Genomic DNA, 18,697 nt, shown 5'->3' with positions numbered 1-18,697 from the left:
GTGGGCTTGCCCTGACTGTCGGCAATGTAAGCAAAATAATGCCATATTTTGCTTTGTGCATCTGCCGTTGCGCAGTTGACAGGAATAAACACGCACTCAATGTGCCTCAGAAGCAGCGCGCTGCACACACACTGCTCCCTGCTGTCGCACATTAGGAAATACAGCTGGCACTCAAAGTACCGGTACTAATAAAATGAAGAACCGTACCGTTTCTAAAAGCAGGGTATCGCGATACCTTTCTAGTACCGGTATATCGTGCAACACTAGCCCTGAAGACACCTAGCAATGATATACCTTTAGTGGTAGTATACCTTTAGTTAAGTATTCCTTAAGAGTCTTTGTAGCGTGCTAAGAGACAATGTTATCAGGAAACGCAGCCCAGGTATGATGCGTTTCATGCGCAATGGAGATTCCAAAGCGCTCTTTGGTCAGAACCATGGAGAGCGATCGCAGATAGGTCTGTCCTATGCACCGAAACTTTTAACAATGCAACAAAATATTTAAAGAGCATCAAGCTATTAAAATCTATATTATGTATACGCACAGATAATATAACAGTAGGCTATATTAGTCAATATTTTTTTATTAGGTTAAGCAGTGATTGGATAACGTTTTTTTTTTTTTTTTTTTAACATTTTTAATTTAAGGCCCTCCCACAATTGGTCTGGCCCATCCAAAACTGGAATCCTGGCGCCGTGCCTGGGCCACACTGAGCTGTGCGTAACACCCACAGACGTGAAGTGAACGAGACAGAGACTGTCCTGTACTGTCTGAAATGGTTAACTATGTGGCGATGCATGTGCAAAACAGATTTAACTAATCATAAAGTCAATCAGGATACATAACACAGCCTACTATAGGCCTACACTAAAAAAAAAAAAATATCTCACAAGGGCTTCTCACAAGCCCTAAACAAAAAATTGTTTAGGGCTCCTTGACACGAAAAATCTTAACCTCCTGGTATATAAAATCTGGGAAATTCATAAGCAATAAACATGTATGTGGCGACCAGGGCGGGCGAGAGCCGTGAGGGAACGGCGCGAGGCCGGTGGCGCGAGTGTTAATGAGCTTCACCTGGGAGGCGCACCGGCCTTGAGTCCCTCATGGAGGAGCTCCGGGAGCATAAAAGGAGGAGCGACTACCGTGAAGGACGAGAGAGGACCAGGCCTGGACTTTATTTTATGTTTTGTTATGTTTGTTTGGCCGGCAGACATCCGCGAGGGTCTGCCGGCATTACTTTCGTTTTGTTCTTTGTTTATTTTACATTAAAGTTACGTTAAATGTTCGCCGGTTCCCGCCTCCTTCTTCCCACATTTATGAACTATGTTACAATGTAATTTTGATCGTTTAATACTGTTTGTTGCTAATAATTGACTGTACAAAAACACATAATGGTTGTTCCAAACCATCATTGTAACTGCTCATAATATCTTATTATAAAGAATTGAACTATCCTGCAGGAGGACAGAAATTTTTGGTAGCACTTTATTTTACAGTACGTGTACTTTCCTGGTACATATATAGTAATTATGTTGTACATACAGGTAAAAGAGTGGTAACACAAGACATGTATGTACATAGGAACTAATAAGAAACACTGCTGTACTTTCCAACGGTACATACATGGTAACTACTTTGTATCTATAGACAAGTGTCGGGTAATAACAGGTGCTTACTTATATTTTCCGTATATGGTAACTAACAGACACATTACTGTACTTACTAGTGGTATATACATGGTAACCATGTTGTACTTATGGACAATTGTCGTTAATAACAGGCACTTCTAGAGGTATATACATGGTAACTATGTTGTACTCACGGACAAGTGTGGACACAAATAACAGACACTTACTTAACTACTGTGAAACACATGTGCTTACCAAAATGATACACTGCAGTAACTATACAGCACTTCATAGTGTTAATACTTATCAAGTAGTCCTTTTAAGAAAGGCTTTTGACACATGAAAACTGAGTATACCAAGTACAGTAGTGTTACTGATCTGTATGTATGTCATCAAAATACCCCTATTAAGTGAATTATTGTCCTGTAAAGATTAGGCAAGTTGAACCGCAAAAGTATATCATCCAGTACTCAAGAAGTATCTTGTACCATGCTTATACCTCGACCTAAGTAATGTGTAATATACGCATTAACTAACTAGTATATTTTACTAGAACGTTCATAATAAGTACATGGAAATAGGACTGTAAAATAAAGTGAACCCTTGTACATAAACATTACATAGGAATTACCAGCTCTTATCAGGTGTAACTTACACATTAACTAACTGGTATAGTCACTAGTATGTTCATAATAAGTACATGGAAATAGGACTCTAAAATAAAGTTAACCCTGCCTTGTACATAAACATTACATAGGAATTATCGTGATCTCATGAGAATACGTGTGTATTTTTACATAAAATGTGGTTTAACCACACATACGTTTTCATACACCCAAAAACATACAACACTGACGTTTAGAGGACTAAATCGTAAAAATACTAGGGCTGTTAATCGATTAAAAATGTTAATCTAATTAATTACATACTCTGTGATTAATTAATCTAAATTAATCGCATACATAATTTTTGCTGTGAAAGTATTAAATATTTCAATTCAAATGAATCAATTCCCTGGTCAAAAATGGTCTTCGGTGGTGACAGACATGGTCATCCACACAAACAGTAAAAAGTGCCCTACCCACGTGATCTGCAAGCTTTGTAAGAGAAGATGCTTTTTTGCTAATCCTGAAAAGTATTAAAAAGTAGCATTTAGAAGTTATATTAACTAATAATATAATTTTCTACCATATACAATTGAATGCACCAGCTAACAACAACTTGCTTTGTTCTGGTTTCACCTCACTCCAGTCTAAACTAACTGATTTTATAGGCAGGCCTAACTCTTGCTAAATGGAGTAAGTACATGTTCTCATTTCAGAGTTGTTTGAGTAAATGATTCATTATAAACCGTGTGGAAGAATCAGTTGTTGCCATGATTCATTAAAATGAATCTGTTCAAATGAGTCATTAAGTCGCGAATTGGACATTAGCGGACGTTGACGCGTTGCGTGCGAATCGCGACTGTTATTAGGATATCGCAAAAGATTTTTTCAACACAGAAAACACTTCACCACTGGACAGGATTTTCTTTTTGTTTACTGAAAGTGTGGTTTATGTCAGCTGCACGTGCAGGGCTGTCAGAGAAGATGAGGTGACGTTCTTTTGAGCACTATTCACACCCAGCGGTTATTCAGGAAAACATTCTCCGAATGCACCTCGTGAAACATGGATTCGGTCTTACGAACTTTTAGCATTGTGTCAGTTGATTTATATTATTATGTTTGAGGTAGAGAGAGTGCAAAGACGGTGCTTACTTTGAAGACAGAGCTTGCGCACAAGAGAACGGCTCCAGGTTCAAAGGTCAACACGGAATAGATTAATCTGCGTTAATTTTTTTAACACTTTATTTTTTCTTAAATTAATTAATCGAAATTAACGCGTTATTTTGACAGCCCTAAAAATACTTATGTATTAACAGCAATAATAAATCATGTAACGTAAAGTTTGAATGTAAATGAATTCCCCTGTAATAAAATCATGGGATTAATGTTTTAAATCTGTTGTATGTATTCAATTGTCATATCAATACATGTTTTCAGTCACATTTTTTGAATACAGTTTACTCATCTACTTAATATGAAATAACATTTTTGTTTGTGACTTGTAATATTTAGTTTGTTTGCTGTGAGACACAGAAGGTGTTTTCTCCTATGCAGCGACTGACAATACAACCATAAGGTACATCAAAACACGACATATATTCACAAATCGCACCCATTTTATTTGTTTGCTGTACTCCATATCTTTAGAATCCATATGTTTGTAAGGAACATATCCAAATTTGGTACGACATTTTCGCAATAAATAAATTGTTGTGATTACGCTTGTTTGTCTGTCATTCTTTTATTTAAAACAGTACAGAGTTTTAATAAATGTTTATTGGTAGGATTAAAGGTAGGTGAAGGATTAGCAGCTCAAAATATCGTTTTGATGTTATATTTTTTATAAAAAAATTTTACAAAAATGTACGTTTTGTGTCTTTGAAAGTTACGTATGCTCTTACCAGGTGTAACTTACACATTAACTAACTGGTATATTCACTAGTACATTCATAATAAGTACATGGAAATAGGACTGTAAAATAAAGTGCATCCTTGTACATAAACATTACATAGGAATTACCAGCTCTTTAACCTTTGTAATAATAAGCTTAAGCATTTTAAATAAGTAACTTGTAAGTACAGTAATGTGTCTTACAAGTTACCATAAATAAGTACCTGTTATTACCCACACTGTCTGTAAGTACAAAATATTTACCATATATGTACTATTAGTAAGTACAGTAATGTGTCTGTTAGTTACCATATACCATACACTATAAGTAAGCACCTGTTATTACCCAACACTTGTCTATAGGTACAAAGCATAGACTGTAAAAAAAGATGGACGCCGCGACGTCGCTTCCTTCCATTATAATGAACTGAAAGTAAAACGGACGATGATGGGCGTTGACATGTTGGAACCTGGGCATGCGCAGAAAGACTCGTCAGTGAAACCAGGAGGCGGAGGCGGAGTCGCGGTATCAAACTTCCGCCCAGACGTCTGCGTCACCAAGATCAGATCACCTATTTGTTTTATTATCTATTGTTTATTATATTTTTCTTTTCCTCCTCCCTTTTTCATTTGGCTTAAACGATGCTAATTACATCTGGCAATAAGGAATTTACATTTATTTGAATGTTTATTAATGCACATTGTTAAGTTTTAAACTAAATTACTCATAACTAGGTCAAAACAACATATCGTAATTGATGTATTTTAAATAAATTAATTATACACAAATTAAAATTATACTTGTGAAAAAATATTCTGTTTCTAGAGGAATAATATTTTTGAAACCTCGGTAAAGTTGAACTAACTCTACAGCAGATTGATTGCTGTAACGTTAGACAGTGCTCTTTAATTAACCAGAGTAGGATTAGATTTGTCCTGATAATTATTATTTTATACCCATAAAGATAATTAGTAACTGCCAGATTATGATCACCTGCTTTTCCTGTCATGGCTAACATTATCCGTGTTATCTTGGCTAATAACATTTAGCTTATAAAGCCCACATTTAACGTGACCGAAAAAAAGATCTGTCAGATCTGTAGATCGGATCATCCGATCGTGGCTGTATTTCTCTATTAGTGTTATTAGATCTCAGTGCTGCTTTTGACACTATCGATCATAACATTCTTTTAAAAAGACTTGAAAACTATATTGGCATTAGTGGAATTGCTTTGGCATGGTTCAAATCATACTTATCTGACCGTTATCAGTCTGTGGTAGTTAATGAAGAGATGTCGTATCGATCACAGGTTAAATATGGGGTACCACAAGGCTCAGTATTAGGACCGTTGCTTTTCACTCTGTACATGCTGCCCTTAGGAGAGATAATTAGGAAGCATGGTGTTAGTTTTCACTGCTACGCTGACGATACTCAGCTCTATATTTCCTCGCGCCCTGACGAAACCTACAAATTCACAAAACTAACAGAATGCATAGCTAACATTAAAAACTGGATGACAAGAAATTTCTTATTATTAAATTCAGAAAAAACTGATTTCCTAATCTTTGGACCAAAAACTTCCTCACGAAAAAACCTTGAATACTCTCTAACACTTGACGGGTGCTCCATTAAACCTTCGTCCTCAGTTAGGAACCTGGGTGTGCTCTTTGATACCAATCTTTCATTTGAAAGTCATGTTTCTAGTATCTGTAAAACCGCCTTCTTCCATCTAAAAAATATATCTAAATTACGACATATGCTCTCAATGACAAATGCGGAACAGTTGGTTCATGCATTCATGACCTCAAGACTAGATTATTGTAACGCTCTACTGGGTGGTTGTTCTGCTCGGCTTTTAAACAAACTACAGTTGGTTCAAAATGCGGCAGCTAGAGTTCTTACTAGAACCAGAAAGTATGACCATATTAGCCCAGTTCTGTCAACATTACATTGGCTCCCTATTAAACATCGTATAGATTTTAAAATCTTGCTACTTACTTATAAAGCTCTAAATGGTTTAGCTCCCCAGTACCTAAGTGAGCTCTTAATGCATTATAGTCCTTCAGTTGATAATACCCAGAATATCAAAATCAACTGAAGGCGGCAGATCATTTTCCTATTTAGCACCTAAACTCTGGAACAATCTTCCTAGCATTGTTCGGGAAGCAGACACACTCTGTCAGTTTAAATCTAGACTAAAAACACATCTCTTTGCTCTTGCATACACATAACACATTATCAATACATTAACATTTTTCAAATCCGTTAAAGGATTGTTACGCTGCAATAATTAGGTCGGCCGGAACCGAGAACATTTCCTATAACACTAGATATACCTGTACATCAGAACAAGAATGGCATCTACGCTAATATCTGTCTCTCTGCTTATCCTGAGGTTTGCCGGGTGCTGGATCCAGGCCGTATCCAGGTCAGATGGAGAACCTGCGTCTGGACCTGACTACAACGTAGCCCAGGATCCCCGTATCCGCTTACATATATTTATATATAATCGATTTTTAATCTCTATAATAAAAATGTACAATTCAGATTTTGATCTCCATATACATTTACATATATATATCTTCCAAGGGGTTTTTTCCCTCCTAGGACTTTTTTCCCAGTGCTAGCACGCTGGGTTTTTCTCCTAGGGGGTTTTTTCCACCCCTGGAAGTCAGCCGACATTGGCTTAATGTAGCACCATCTTGTATATGTTACATATTACCACGCTTGTTTGTACAGTTTTAACCACTTCCCTTTTTTTCTGTGCTTCTAATATTTAAAGCTGCTTTGAAACAATTACCAATTGTAAAAGCGCTATATAAATAAATTTGACTTGACTTGACTTGTCAGTGAGAAATAAGACAGAAATCGAAAAATAATAGTTATTTATTCATCTTCAATCTCCCCTCAAAGCTCCGACAGTCCTCAGAGAAGCTGTCAATCAACTGTAAATCGTGACGACACGCTCCGTTTCTATAGCACCAAATTGCTTGCAAAAATCAAACTGGTCACAAAAATGAACTATTGAATATATATGAGCATGATAACAACTACCTTAAATGACCAAAACCATCTTTCGGAAATTTTTATTGTATGTGTAATTTTTTATTTTTTATTTTTACAAGTGCCATTAGTTTGCATTGAGAGGGTTTATGACTTGAAATGCATCCAGCCACCAGGGGGCGATCAAAGAGCCCGCGGCTTCACTTTTCAGGACGTATGAGATACACCCGGTACAAAGTAGTTAACATGTATGTACTGTTGGAAGTGTACATTCTCATACATGTCAGGTAAGTACCTTGTGTTACCACTGTTTTACCTGTATGTGCAACATAATTACTATATATGTACCAGGAAAGTACACGTACTGTAAAATAAAGTGCTACCAAATTTTTTTAATAGACTTTCTTGGTAAAGACACGTCAGGTTCCAGCGTCAACCAACCACAACACTCACTATCTCCAGAGTACTGATCACCGCCACCTGCACTTCATCACTCCACTCATCAACAGCACTATAAAGCACACACGCACACAGCACTCTATGTCCGGTCTCGTTTGCATCTACTCATTGTTCTGCTTACCTCAAGGATTCCTCTCCGTAATACTCACCTGTCTCCAGCATGCCTCCTTCCCTCCGTGTGCCTCGTCTGCTGTGTGTGTGTGTTCCAGCCAGCTCCCAAGTTCTCCAGCGATCTCCAAGCTCCGGCGTGTATCCATCTGCAAAAGAAAGGACAGTAACTATATCTCATATCACCAGCTCTAACCTCTCTGCAACCTGTTCACTCACCTCTGTGTGTTCCTCTGCTCTACTGTGGTCAAATAAACAACCATTACCTGTTACATCTGTGTCTGCCTCCTGTATACCGTAACAGAAGACCGGACCAACACCGCAGACCCAGTATGAGCCGGCCAGACCCCTTCCAGGAACTTGTGGATGCGCTTCGGCGCACTTTAACCATCCATCCACCACCGCCATCTCCAGTGACTGTCCCTTCACCTGCACCAGCGGATACCATCGACACTGTCAACAGTCCTCCTTCGTTGCCACCGTATGCCAGTCCCATGGCCAAACCGGCGCCTTTCTCAGGATCGGCGGAGGATTGCAGCGGATTCCTGCTGCAATGCACACTGGTCCTGGAGATGCAGCCGCACCTGTACCCGAATGACACATCCAAGATAGCGTTCATCATTACTCAGCTCAGCAGCAAAGCATTAAAATGGGCCAATTCCATCTGGTCCTAACGGGGCGCTGTAACCCAATCCTACTCTGCGTTTATTTCCCACTTCCGGGAAGAATTCGGTAAACCGATCACAGATTCTTCAGCTGGTGAGAAACTTTATAATTTAAAACAAGGATCAATGTCTAGTTACGATTATGCTTTGCAATTCAGAACGCTTGCAGCAATCAGCGGATGGAATGAACAAGCCCTGATAACAGCCTATCGACAAGGATTAGAACCTCGGGTGCGGCTGCATCTCACTGCATGTGAGGACTCCATCGGCCTTGAAAAGTGGAGAACCTGGGCATGTGATTGCAGCATGCCCCACATGACCGCCGCGACCCCTGGTGAGTGCTATTATTCCTGCTACTCATAAGATGAAACCACTCACTACTGTCGTCAATCTTACTGCGCTACTGTCTCCCTTTCAGTGGTCGCGCTCATCGACTCGGGGTCAGCCGACAACTTCGTCTCCGGCGCCATCTGTCGTCATCTTCGTCTCAAGACCACTTTGTCTCCGACCATCTAAAAGATCAGCTCAATAACCGGCAGACCCCTGAGCCGTAAGCGCGTCCGCACCGTGGCTGGACCTGTAACACTTCAAGTGGGTTTATTACACCGAGAAGAGGCTCATATGCTGGTTCTGGAGGACTCCACTGCTGACGTGGTTCTAGGGCGCCCCTGGTTGGAGCAGCACAACCCTACTATCTCCTGGAAAACGGGCGAAATCCTGAAGTGGGGCGACACATGCTTCTCTCATTGTCTGGCTGAACTTCCTCTTCCACCAACTCCTCGGCCTGACCTCACTCTCTGCGCCACATCCATCGAAAGCCCAGTCGAACAACGCTCTGTCGATATCCCCAAGTGTTACCCCCCCTTCAGCGATGTCTTCTGCCCGCAACGGGCTTCCATATATCCTCTTTCCATCCCGGAGGAGAAGGCCATGGAGGATTACATCAAGGAAGCCCTAGCCCAAGGTTACATCAGGCCGTCTACTTCCCCTGCTGCTTCCAGTTTCTTCTTCGTGGCTAAAAAGGACGGAGGCTTGCGGCCATGCATTGATTATCGCTCCCTCAACAAAATAACAGTTAAGTTCAGGTATCCCCTTCCTCTCATCCCAGCGGCCCTAGAACATCTCCGTGGTGCCACTGTGTTTACGAAGCTGGACCTCCGCAGCGCATACAACCTTCATCACCCCTACTGGCCACTACGAATACCTGGTTATGCCGTATGGATTGGTAAACGCCCCCTCCGTATTCCAGGACTTCATTCATGAGGTGCTCCGGGAGTTTCTCCATCCCTTTGTCCTAGTCTACATCGACGACATACTAATATACTCCCGGAGCCAGGCCGAACATCGCCGACACGTTGCGGAGGTCCTTGCCCATCTTCGTCAATACAACCTGTTCCTCAAGGCAGAGAAGTGCTCATTCCACCAACCTTCTGTCTCTTTCCTGGTTTACAACATAGACCACAGTGGCATCCGGATGGACGAGAGGAAGGTGGAGTCCATTACCAACTGGCCAGAACCCACAACCATAAAAGAACTCCAACGTTTCCTCGGATTCTCCAACTTTTACAGACGGTTTATCAAAGGCTACAGTTCCATCGCCCATCCACTTACCAGCCTGCTCCGCAATAAACCCAAGTCTCTGTCCTGTACCCCGGGAGCCACCAACGCCTTTAACCAACTCAAAGAAGCCTTCACCACCGCTCCCTTACTCGTACATCCAGACCCAGAGAAACAATTTGTCGTCGAAGTGGATGCCTCAACAACTGGAGTGGGAGCGGTGTTGTCGCAGCAGCAGGGGACGCCAAGTAGACTCCATCCATGCGCTGCCTTCTCCCGCAAGCTCAGCCCGGCAGAAGTCAACTACTCCATCGGTGACAGGGAACTTCTTGCTGTTAAGCTTGCCTTGGAAGAGTGGAGGCATTGGCTGGAGGGAGCCAAGCACACGTTCCTGGTATTGACTGACCATAAAAACCTTGAATATCTTTGGTCAGCTAAGAGGCTGAACCCTAGACAAGCTCGCTGGGCTATGTTTTTCTCACGCTTCAATTACACCATCTCCTACCGCCCAGGCACCAAAAATGTAAAGGCTGACGCTCTCTCCCGTCTGCATGCTCCTGAAGAACAGACCGAGGAACCTGAACCCATCATCCCGAGCTCTCTGATCGTGAGTCCTATTACCTGGTCAGAAGAGACCATCCCCTCCTCCAATGCCTCCACGAATCCTCCGCCGGGCTGTCCACCTGGCTTGATGTACATTCCACAGACACGACGCACTCCCACCATTCACTCGGCTCACACCTCACTTGGCACTGGTCACCCGGGGGTCAATGAGACCCTCTCGTTGCTAAAAGAACGCTTCTGGTGGCCAGGAATGGCTTCGGATGTCAGAAGGTACGTGCAGGGCTGTCGGGAGTGTGCCATCTCCAAGTCTCCTCGTCATCTGCCAGCTGGGAAATCGTTCTACTCCCTCCTAGGTGTGGCCGTCAGCCTGACTTCTGGATACCAACCGCAGTCGAACGGGCAGACGGAAAGGAAGGTACGCTTCCTCCGTACCTTCTGTCATGACCACCAGGACTCTTGGAACCAGTTCCTGGGTTGGGCCGAGTACGCCCAAAACTCTCTCCGGCAGTCAACTACAGGGCTCACACCGTTCCAGTGCGTACTCGGCTACCAACCCCCACTGTTCCCCTGGGATGTGTCCAGCAGTGGATTACTGGTTCCGAGAGAGCGAGAGGGTCTGGGACTCAGCACACCATCAACTGTAACGAGCCCTGCGCAGACACAGGATGGTAGCCGACCTCAGACGTTCCAACACCCCAGTCTTCCAGCCTGGTCAGATGGTTTGGCTATCCACCCGAGACATCAGACTGCGTCTGCCCTGCAGAAAGCTGAGTCCCAGGTTCATTGGCCCATTCCCCATCATCAAGCAGGTCAACCCAGTCACCTATCAACTCCGTCTCCGTATCGTATACACCCCACTTTCCACGTGTCACTGCTGAAAGCTCACCACCCTTCTGTTCTTCCCACAGGACCTGACGTCGCTCCCGCCGAACCTCCCCTTCAACTCATCCTGGAGGACGGAGCTGCGTATGAGGTTCGTGAGATTTTGGACTCCCGGCGTCGTGGTGGTCAGCTGGAATATCTTGTGGATTGGGAAGGATACGGCCCTGAGGAATGCTCCTGGGTCCCAAGGAACGACATCTTAGACCCCAACTTACTCCAGACATTCCATGACAGTCACCCTGAGAAACCGGCACCGTGGGGAAGAGGAAGACCGCCACGGCGTCGGGGTCCTCGGCCCTCTGGAGCGGGCCATGGGGGGGGGGGGGGGGGTCACAGACACGTCAGGTTCCGATGTCACCCAACCACAACGCTCACTATCTCCAGAGTACTGATCACCGCCACCTGCACTTCATCACTCCACTCATCAACAGCACTATAAAGCACACACGCACACAGCACTCTATGTCCGGTCTCGTTTGCATCCACTCATTGTTATGCTTACCTCAAGGACTCCTCTCCGTAATATTCACCTGTCTCCAGCGTGCCTCCTTCCCTCCGTGTGCCTCGTCTGCTGTGTATGTGTGTTCCAGCCAGCTCCCAAAGTTCTCCAGCGATCTCCAAGCTCCAGCGTGTATCCATCTGCAAAAGAAAGGACAGTAACTATACCTCATATCACCAGCTCTAACCTCTCTGCAACCTGTTCACTCACCTGTGTGTGTTCCTCTGCTCTACTGTGGTCAAATAAACAACCATTACCTGTTACATCTGTGTCTGTCTCCTGTATACCGTAACACTTGTTTTCAAACATATTATTTAATAAATCACTAAGTTACATCAAGGGTCAAATAAAATAGAAACGGCACATTAAAGTTAAATGTTACAGTTGCATGATAAAACCATTTTTTGTGTGTGTTTGTTTATGTTCATTGTACAGGTCTGATATAAAGTAAATGTTTTTGCTCAGGTGGACAAAATGTGCGCTCAACAGAGAAAAGTTTTGCTCAGTGAGAAAAAAAAATAGAGGGAACATTGATCAACACATCTCAAAAAAGCTGGGACAAGGCCATGTTTACCACTGTGTGGCATCAGATAAAGATGGCGGTGCGCACAGATGCATCAGCTTTTGGCTCTCTGATATGGTGCTGTTTGATTGTGTATGCGGTGTGTGTAGTGTGTGTGAAGACATGTTCTCAAGCAAGACACGCATATAGTCTTAATATCGGACTACGGTGTCAGATTAATGTTACGAGCTCATTTCATCATGCTCATAACATCTCGCAGGACATATAGAGGCCACCGGGATCTGCTTGGATTGTTTTCATGGCCGGGGAGGCGACACAGGCAGCGTCAGGAGAGACTGCATAAGAGGGTCTGCCGGGGAGGCCTACTGGCCTGACTGAAAAAGCGACCGCACAAGCCACCAGTACCAAGCATCTTTCTCACCAATGCTAGATCGGTCGTGCACAAAATGGACGAACTGGATCTGCTTATTACTGGGAATTCTACCATCCGCGACTGTTGTATGATGATAATAACTGAGACTTGGCTACACCCACTGATCCCGGATACAACGGTACAGCTACCAGAGCGCTCCATGCATTGATTTGACAGGAACAGAGACTCCGGTAAGAACAGAGGGGGGGGGGGGGGTCTGTGTATGTACGTCAACCTATTATTTGCCGCGAGAGTTTTCGGTTGTGCTTATTACTGCTGTGTACATACCACCAGAGGCTAACGCTAGTATAGCTCTCACGCTGTTGCATGACTTGATGAACAAACAGCAACAGGCTTATCCTGAAGGAGTGCATATAGTTGCATTTTAACCAAGTGTGTTTAAGGACTGTGCTCCATAAATTCGTACAGTATGTACAGTGTGTATGTATTTATTCCAACCCTAAACATGCTTATAGAGCAGTGCCCATGTCACATCTGGGCCTGTCTGACCATCTCACACTGCTCTTACTCTCAGCATATATCCTGCTGATAAGACAAACTAAGCCAGAAAAGAAGACAATAAGAACCTGGCCAGCAGATGCACTCACTCAGCTTCAGGACTGTTTTGCACACACAGAGTGGAGTATTTTTGAGTCACAGGACCTGGAGAAATATACAGAGACTGTGCTGTGTTACATTAGGACCTGTACAGAAAATGTGACTGTTAGCAAACGCATTCAGGTCCACCCCAATAACAAACCCTGGATGAACAGAGAAGTACAGTCTCTGCTCAGAGCACGTAACTCTGCTTTCAGGTCTGGGGACAAGGCCCAGTACAGCGCAGCGAGGGCTGACCTGAAGAGAGGCATTACGGCAGCAAAAGAGAACTACAGGAGGAAAATAGAGGACCATCTAAAACAGAACAACCCACAGCAGGTATGGCAGGGACTACAACATCTCACCAACTACAAGAGCAGACCACCTGTGGCTGTCGGAGGCGACGCTGAACTGGCAGAGGAGCTGAACCGTTTCTTTGCCTGGTTTGAGACAACAACATCGCATCCAGTCACAATGCCTTCACCCTCTACCACGCTGCACACTCTCACGCTACAAGAACACCAAGTGAGAAGTGTGCTGGCGGCAGTGAACCCAAACAAGGCCGCTGGACCAGATGGAGTACTCGGCAAAGTACTGAAGGCCTGTGCAGACCAACTTTAAGGGGTCTATACAAAGATTTTTAACATCTCCCTTACACAAGACTCCATCCCCACTTGCCTAAAGTCTGCCACAATTGTCCCTGTTCCCAAAAAAACCATAGTCAGTAGTCTTAATGACTACAGGCCAGTAGCCCTCACTTCAGTGGTCATGAAATTCTTTGAAAAACTGATTGCTGAGAACATCAAGGCCAGCCTCCCTCACAGTTTTGACCCCCATCAGTTTGCATACAGAGCGAATAGGTCAACAGCAGATGCCATTAACACAGCCCTTTACACCGCACTGAGTCACCTGGAACTGCCAGGAACTTATGTTAGAATGCTGTTTATTGATTATAGTTCACTATTTAATACCATCATACCAGGCACACTGGTGGGTAAACTGTTGCACCTAGGATTTCCCCTCTCTACCTGCACTTGGATTTTGAATTTCCTCACTAACCGCCCACAAACAGTGAGAGTTGGTTCCTACTCCTCCTCCACCATCACAATTAGCACCGGCTCCCCACAGGGCTGTGTGCTGAGTCCACTCCTTTATTCCCTGTACACCTACGACTGCACTCCCATCCACTCCTCCAACACTATTATTAAATTTGCATACGACACAACAGTGGTTGGTCTAATAACAGGAGGAGATGAATCAAAGTACAGGGAAGAGGTCCAGGCACTGTCCAAATGGTGTAGCAATAACAACCTTGAGTTGAACACCAAGAAAACCAAGGAAATGGTCATTGATTTTAGGAGGAAAATGAATGTTTTAGTCCCACTCCGGATTAATGGCGATGAGGTAGAGCGGGTCTCTACTTTCAAGTTCTTGGGGACGACCATCTCCGAGGACCTCTCCTGCACTGACAACACAACGACCATAGTGAAGAAGTCCAAGCAGAGGTTGCACTTCCTGAGATTACTCCGAAAAACCAACCTGCAGGGAAATCTGCTGGTGACTTTTTACCGCTCCACCATCGAGAGTGTCCTTGCATACTGTCTCACAGTGTGGTACTCTAGCTGTTCAAGTCAAGTCAAGTCACCTTTATTTATATAGCGCTTTTTACAATGCAGATTGTATCAAAGCAGCTTTACATTGATAACTGGTACATAATTTGGCTGCACAGCAGCTCTTAAATAATAGTGTCAATGCAGGCAGATCAGAAGCACTGTTGAATAAATGTCAAGAATACTATTGAATATCAAATGTCAAGTGTCCCCAACTAAGCAAGCCAAAGGCGACAGCGGCAAAGAACTCAAACTCCATCAGGTGACATCAGGTGGCAAACAAGTGGCAAATAGGTGTTAAAATGGAGAAAAAAAAAAACCCTGGGAGAAACCAGGCTTAGTCGGGGCGCCACTTCTCCTCCTCCTTCTCTCACAGTGCTTTGTTACAATCAGGTTGGTATCATAAGTCTGATAGGATCGCAACAATCAAAGTATTTATTTCAGTTCCATCCAGTTGAGGATCGTATTCATCATGCCGGTATGGATGGTCTGTTGAGGAACTGTGGCACTGGCTGTCATGTCGATGAGGCCTTCACAATGGATGATCCAGTTGACTCGATCTCTGCTGATACTTCAGGGCTGCGTTGTGGGCGTGTCCAGTTGAGGATCGTATTCATCACACCGGTATGGACGGTCTGTTGAGGAACTGTGGCACTGGCTGTCGTGTTGATGATGTCTTCACAATGGATGATCTAGTCGACTCGATCTCTGCTGATACAGGGCTGCGTTGTGGTTGTGTCAAGGCACCGGTCCTCGGTCTCATCTGGAAACGGCCCCGAATCCGGTTGACTACGGTAAACCTCGGGATAAACAGAAAGACAAATATTAGCGTAGATGCCATTCTTCAATGGTGGCTGTAAAGGTGGCCATTTTGTTTGCCAACACCAAAAATTAATCATTCAAGCCAATCTAATGGAACTTCAGAGCCCTAAATTCCCCTTTCTCTTTTTTTTTCTCTTACATGACCAGGAAAAAACTGTACAGGAAACATAAGGTCAAAATACTTTATAACATAAATGGAGTCCCGCCTTCTCTGGGACTTGCTCCAAGGAGGAGGAGGTGCCCGAGAGGCAACACTGGACTTCTGGCCCTGTCTTCAGTCCTCAAATCGGGATGGACCAGGACCTCCTGTCTGTCTGGGCCCAGTATCAAATCTGAGCGCAGGTTTTAAGCACTGCCGAGAGCGCCTTCGCTTCTCTGAACTTTCCCACCACCACCTCGAAGGAAGTACCTAAAAGTTCACTGGGCAAAACCGGTGCATCGAGAAGAAAGCCCCATTTCTCCCCAATGTCAGCCAGGTTCAGCCACAGGTGTCTCTCCGTGGCCACCATCGCTGCCATCAATCTACTAATCGAAGCAGCGGTTTGTTTAGTGGCCCAGAGAGCCAAATCCATGGTGCGGCGTAGCTCTTCTACCGCCTCAGGGGACAGACCCTGCCCCTGATCCAGATCCTTCAGCAAATCAGCCTGGTAGGCCTCTAACACTACCATAGTGTGTAAGGCTGCACCAGCCTGACCTGCTGCCGCATATGCCCTGCCATTCAAAGCGAAAAGTCACTTTAAGAGGCTTGGAAGGCAGGACACATACCCATGCTGGCTCAATCCCTCAACATCAGCGAAATTTGCCCGCTGATGCCTGTGAATGCAAGCCGAGTATGGGTTCTTCCATGCCTTCTCGATCTCAACATGAAGAAGGAATGGAAGGCTCACGGGGGCTGCTGTGTTATGGCCAGAAAGGAATGTGCCCCCCCTTTCTTAACCAACACCCAAGGCAGCTGCAACCTGCCAGAAGTGTGCTCCATAACTTCAAGCAGCTCCGCATACGCAGGGCAGGGAGGCTTTGAAGTTTCAGCAGGCTCACCTCCTTCCTCTTCAACAGCCATCTCCTGTTCTCTTGGGCTTGAAGCCAGAAGAGCACTCACTGCTGGATCTGATGATGTCTATGAAAGGACATCGTCATCATTCAGCAGCTCACCCTTGTCAGCCACTGAGGGTTGAGAGAGATTTACACCTCTCTCAAACTCCTCCGCGAGCTCCACCTGAGAACCCCATGATTTCAGCCGCCGCTCTGTCTCAGCGCGGGCGGGGCCAGAACCACCAGGCACAGATTCTGGCTCCTCTCCCCTCGAGAAGAGGGCCAGACGAGAGCGGAACGTCCTAATAGGCAGACACTCACAATTCACACAGACAGCACCCTCAAGCACTGTCCGTGCATGCTCCTTCCCCAGACAGATAACACACAGATTGTGTGTGCCACCGGGTGTCAGAAACCTGGGACACAGATCCACACACTTCCTGAAACGTTTGTCAGACATAGTAAATTCTCTTACCAGATTTGAAGCAATCGCAATCAGACAAAACAGTCCTTGAAGACAAAAAGATACTGACTGCTTCTCTAGGCATTCTTTTTATACTTCTGGGTCGTGTCTTTAATGGCATCATAGGCTGTCACCAGCCAATAGGATTGCTGAGATTTGATAATTGCTTTCAGACACCAGTTCATGTGATGACGTTCCCCATATGCATTTCAAATGCAGTGTAGAGTTCCCTTTCGAAAGGGTACTGGGCCTTTTTTTAGAGTCAAGTCATGTCTTTCTTTTGAAGCAAGAAAGAGATTGGTAGCAGTTACTTTTTTGTCAGTGTTGGATTATTGTGATATTATTTATATGCAGGCACCTAAGCATTGTTTACAAGTGTTGGATTTGGTTTAAGTAGTGCTTACCCTGGGGCATGTGTCAAAAAGTGATTTATTGCTTCCGGTACCACACCCTTCCGGACCACCCATGTCATCCCCCCTCCCCCACATGACCTTGAGTGTCCAGCAGTGTCAACACAACCTTTGACCCCAATGTCATTGACCTATGACCTCCGGATATTAGGATGAATGTAATGTTATTTGTGTTTGTCCATCTGGCTGTTGACCTGTGACCTTCGGATATTAGGATGAATGTAATGTTGTTTGTGTTTGTCCATCTGGATGTTGACCCGTGACCTCCGGGAGTGAATGATCGTTTGACCCGGTTGTTTGAACAGATATTTCGGGGCTGTCGCATTCCGTCACAGGGGCTTTTGTATGTGGACATCCTCTTCGTCTCAATGAGAAAAAATAATATTTTACCAATAGGGTCAATGCAATATACGCACTCTCTCTCTCTCTCTCTCTCTCTCTCTTTCTCTCTTTCTCGTCACACACGTAATACAGATCTATTTAAAATAAATGAAAATATATTTATATAATATATTAAACTGAATAATGAACAACATTGGAACAATCCAATCCCTCTCCCACTCTCTCTCTGTCTTTCCAAGTGAGCAGCTCACACCCAGCCAGGCAGTGACAACAATGGGCCATGCTGCATTCTATGGGACACTTAGTCTGTTACCTTTTCCAGAGAAAATGTTCAAAATGTTTAAATATGTTCTTAAAAATCTTTAAAGTTTTAATAAATCTTCCTATAAGGGTGATGCTTAAAATAAATCTCTGTATGTTTAAAAATGAGCTAGGAATATTGAGTGATTTGATTTAAAATGATTCCAGATATAAAGTCTCTATGTGTTGGACATACCCTATTAGGGATGAACATTAGGATGAGATTTACACACATTACACTGAATAATAATAATCAAACATCTTACTAAATAATATAGTTTTAGCTAGATGAAAATATAAAAAATATCTTACACATCTTACTAA

General features: G+C 43.9%; 1 protein-coding gene across 7 annotated transcripts in view; it reads left to right on the top strand.

The window, feature by feature from the left end:
* Nucleotides 1-18,697, top strand: part of si:dkey-96f10.1 (6-phosphofructo-2-kinase/fructose-2,6-bisphosphatase) — a 265,841-nt gene that overhangs the window by 115,829 nt on the left and 131,315 nt on the right. Inside the window, exons 12-13 of one of the 7 annotated variants that reach the window (XR_010892806.1) lie at nucleotides 3,746-3,809; nucleotides 4,488-9,550. The exons of 4 other annotated variants lie outside the window; for them this stretch is intronic. Coding sequence is in view for 2 of the 3 variants with exons in the window: in XM_067370441.1 (XP_067226542.1) it covers nucleotides 3,746-3,808 (63 nt within the window). In the remaining variant the exon portion in view is untranslated. Of the gene's footprint in view, nucleotides 1-3,745; nucleotides 4,353-4,487; nucleotides 9,551-18,697 lie in introns of those variants that run through there. 2 more of the 7 variants (XM_067370440.1, XM_067370441.1) reach the window with 2 other exon arrangements.

The sequence above is a fragment of the Chanodichthys erythropterus genome, chromosome 20 (genome assembly GCF_024489055.1).
Source record: "Chanodichthys erythropterus isolate Z2021 chromosome 20, ASM2448905v1, whole genome shotgun sequence".
NCBI lineage: Eukaryota > Metazoa > Chordata > Actinopteri > Cypriniformes > Xenocyprididae > Chanodichthys > Chanodichthys erythropterus.
This window is presented reverse-complemented; position numbering and strand designations above follow the sequence as displayed.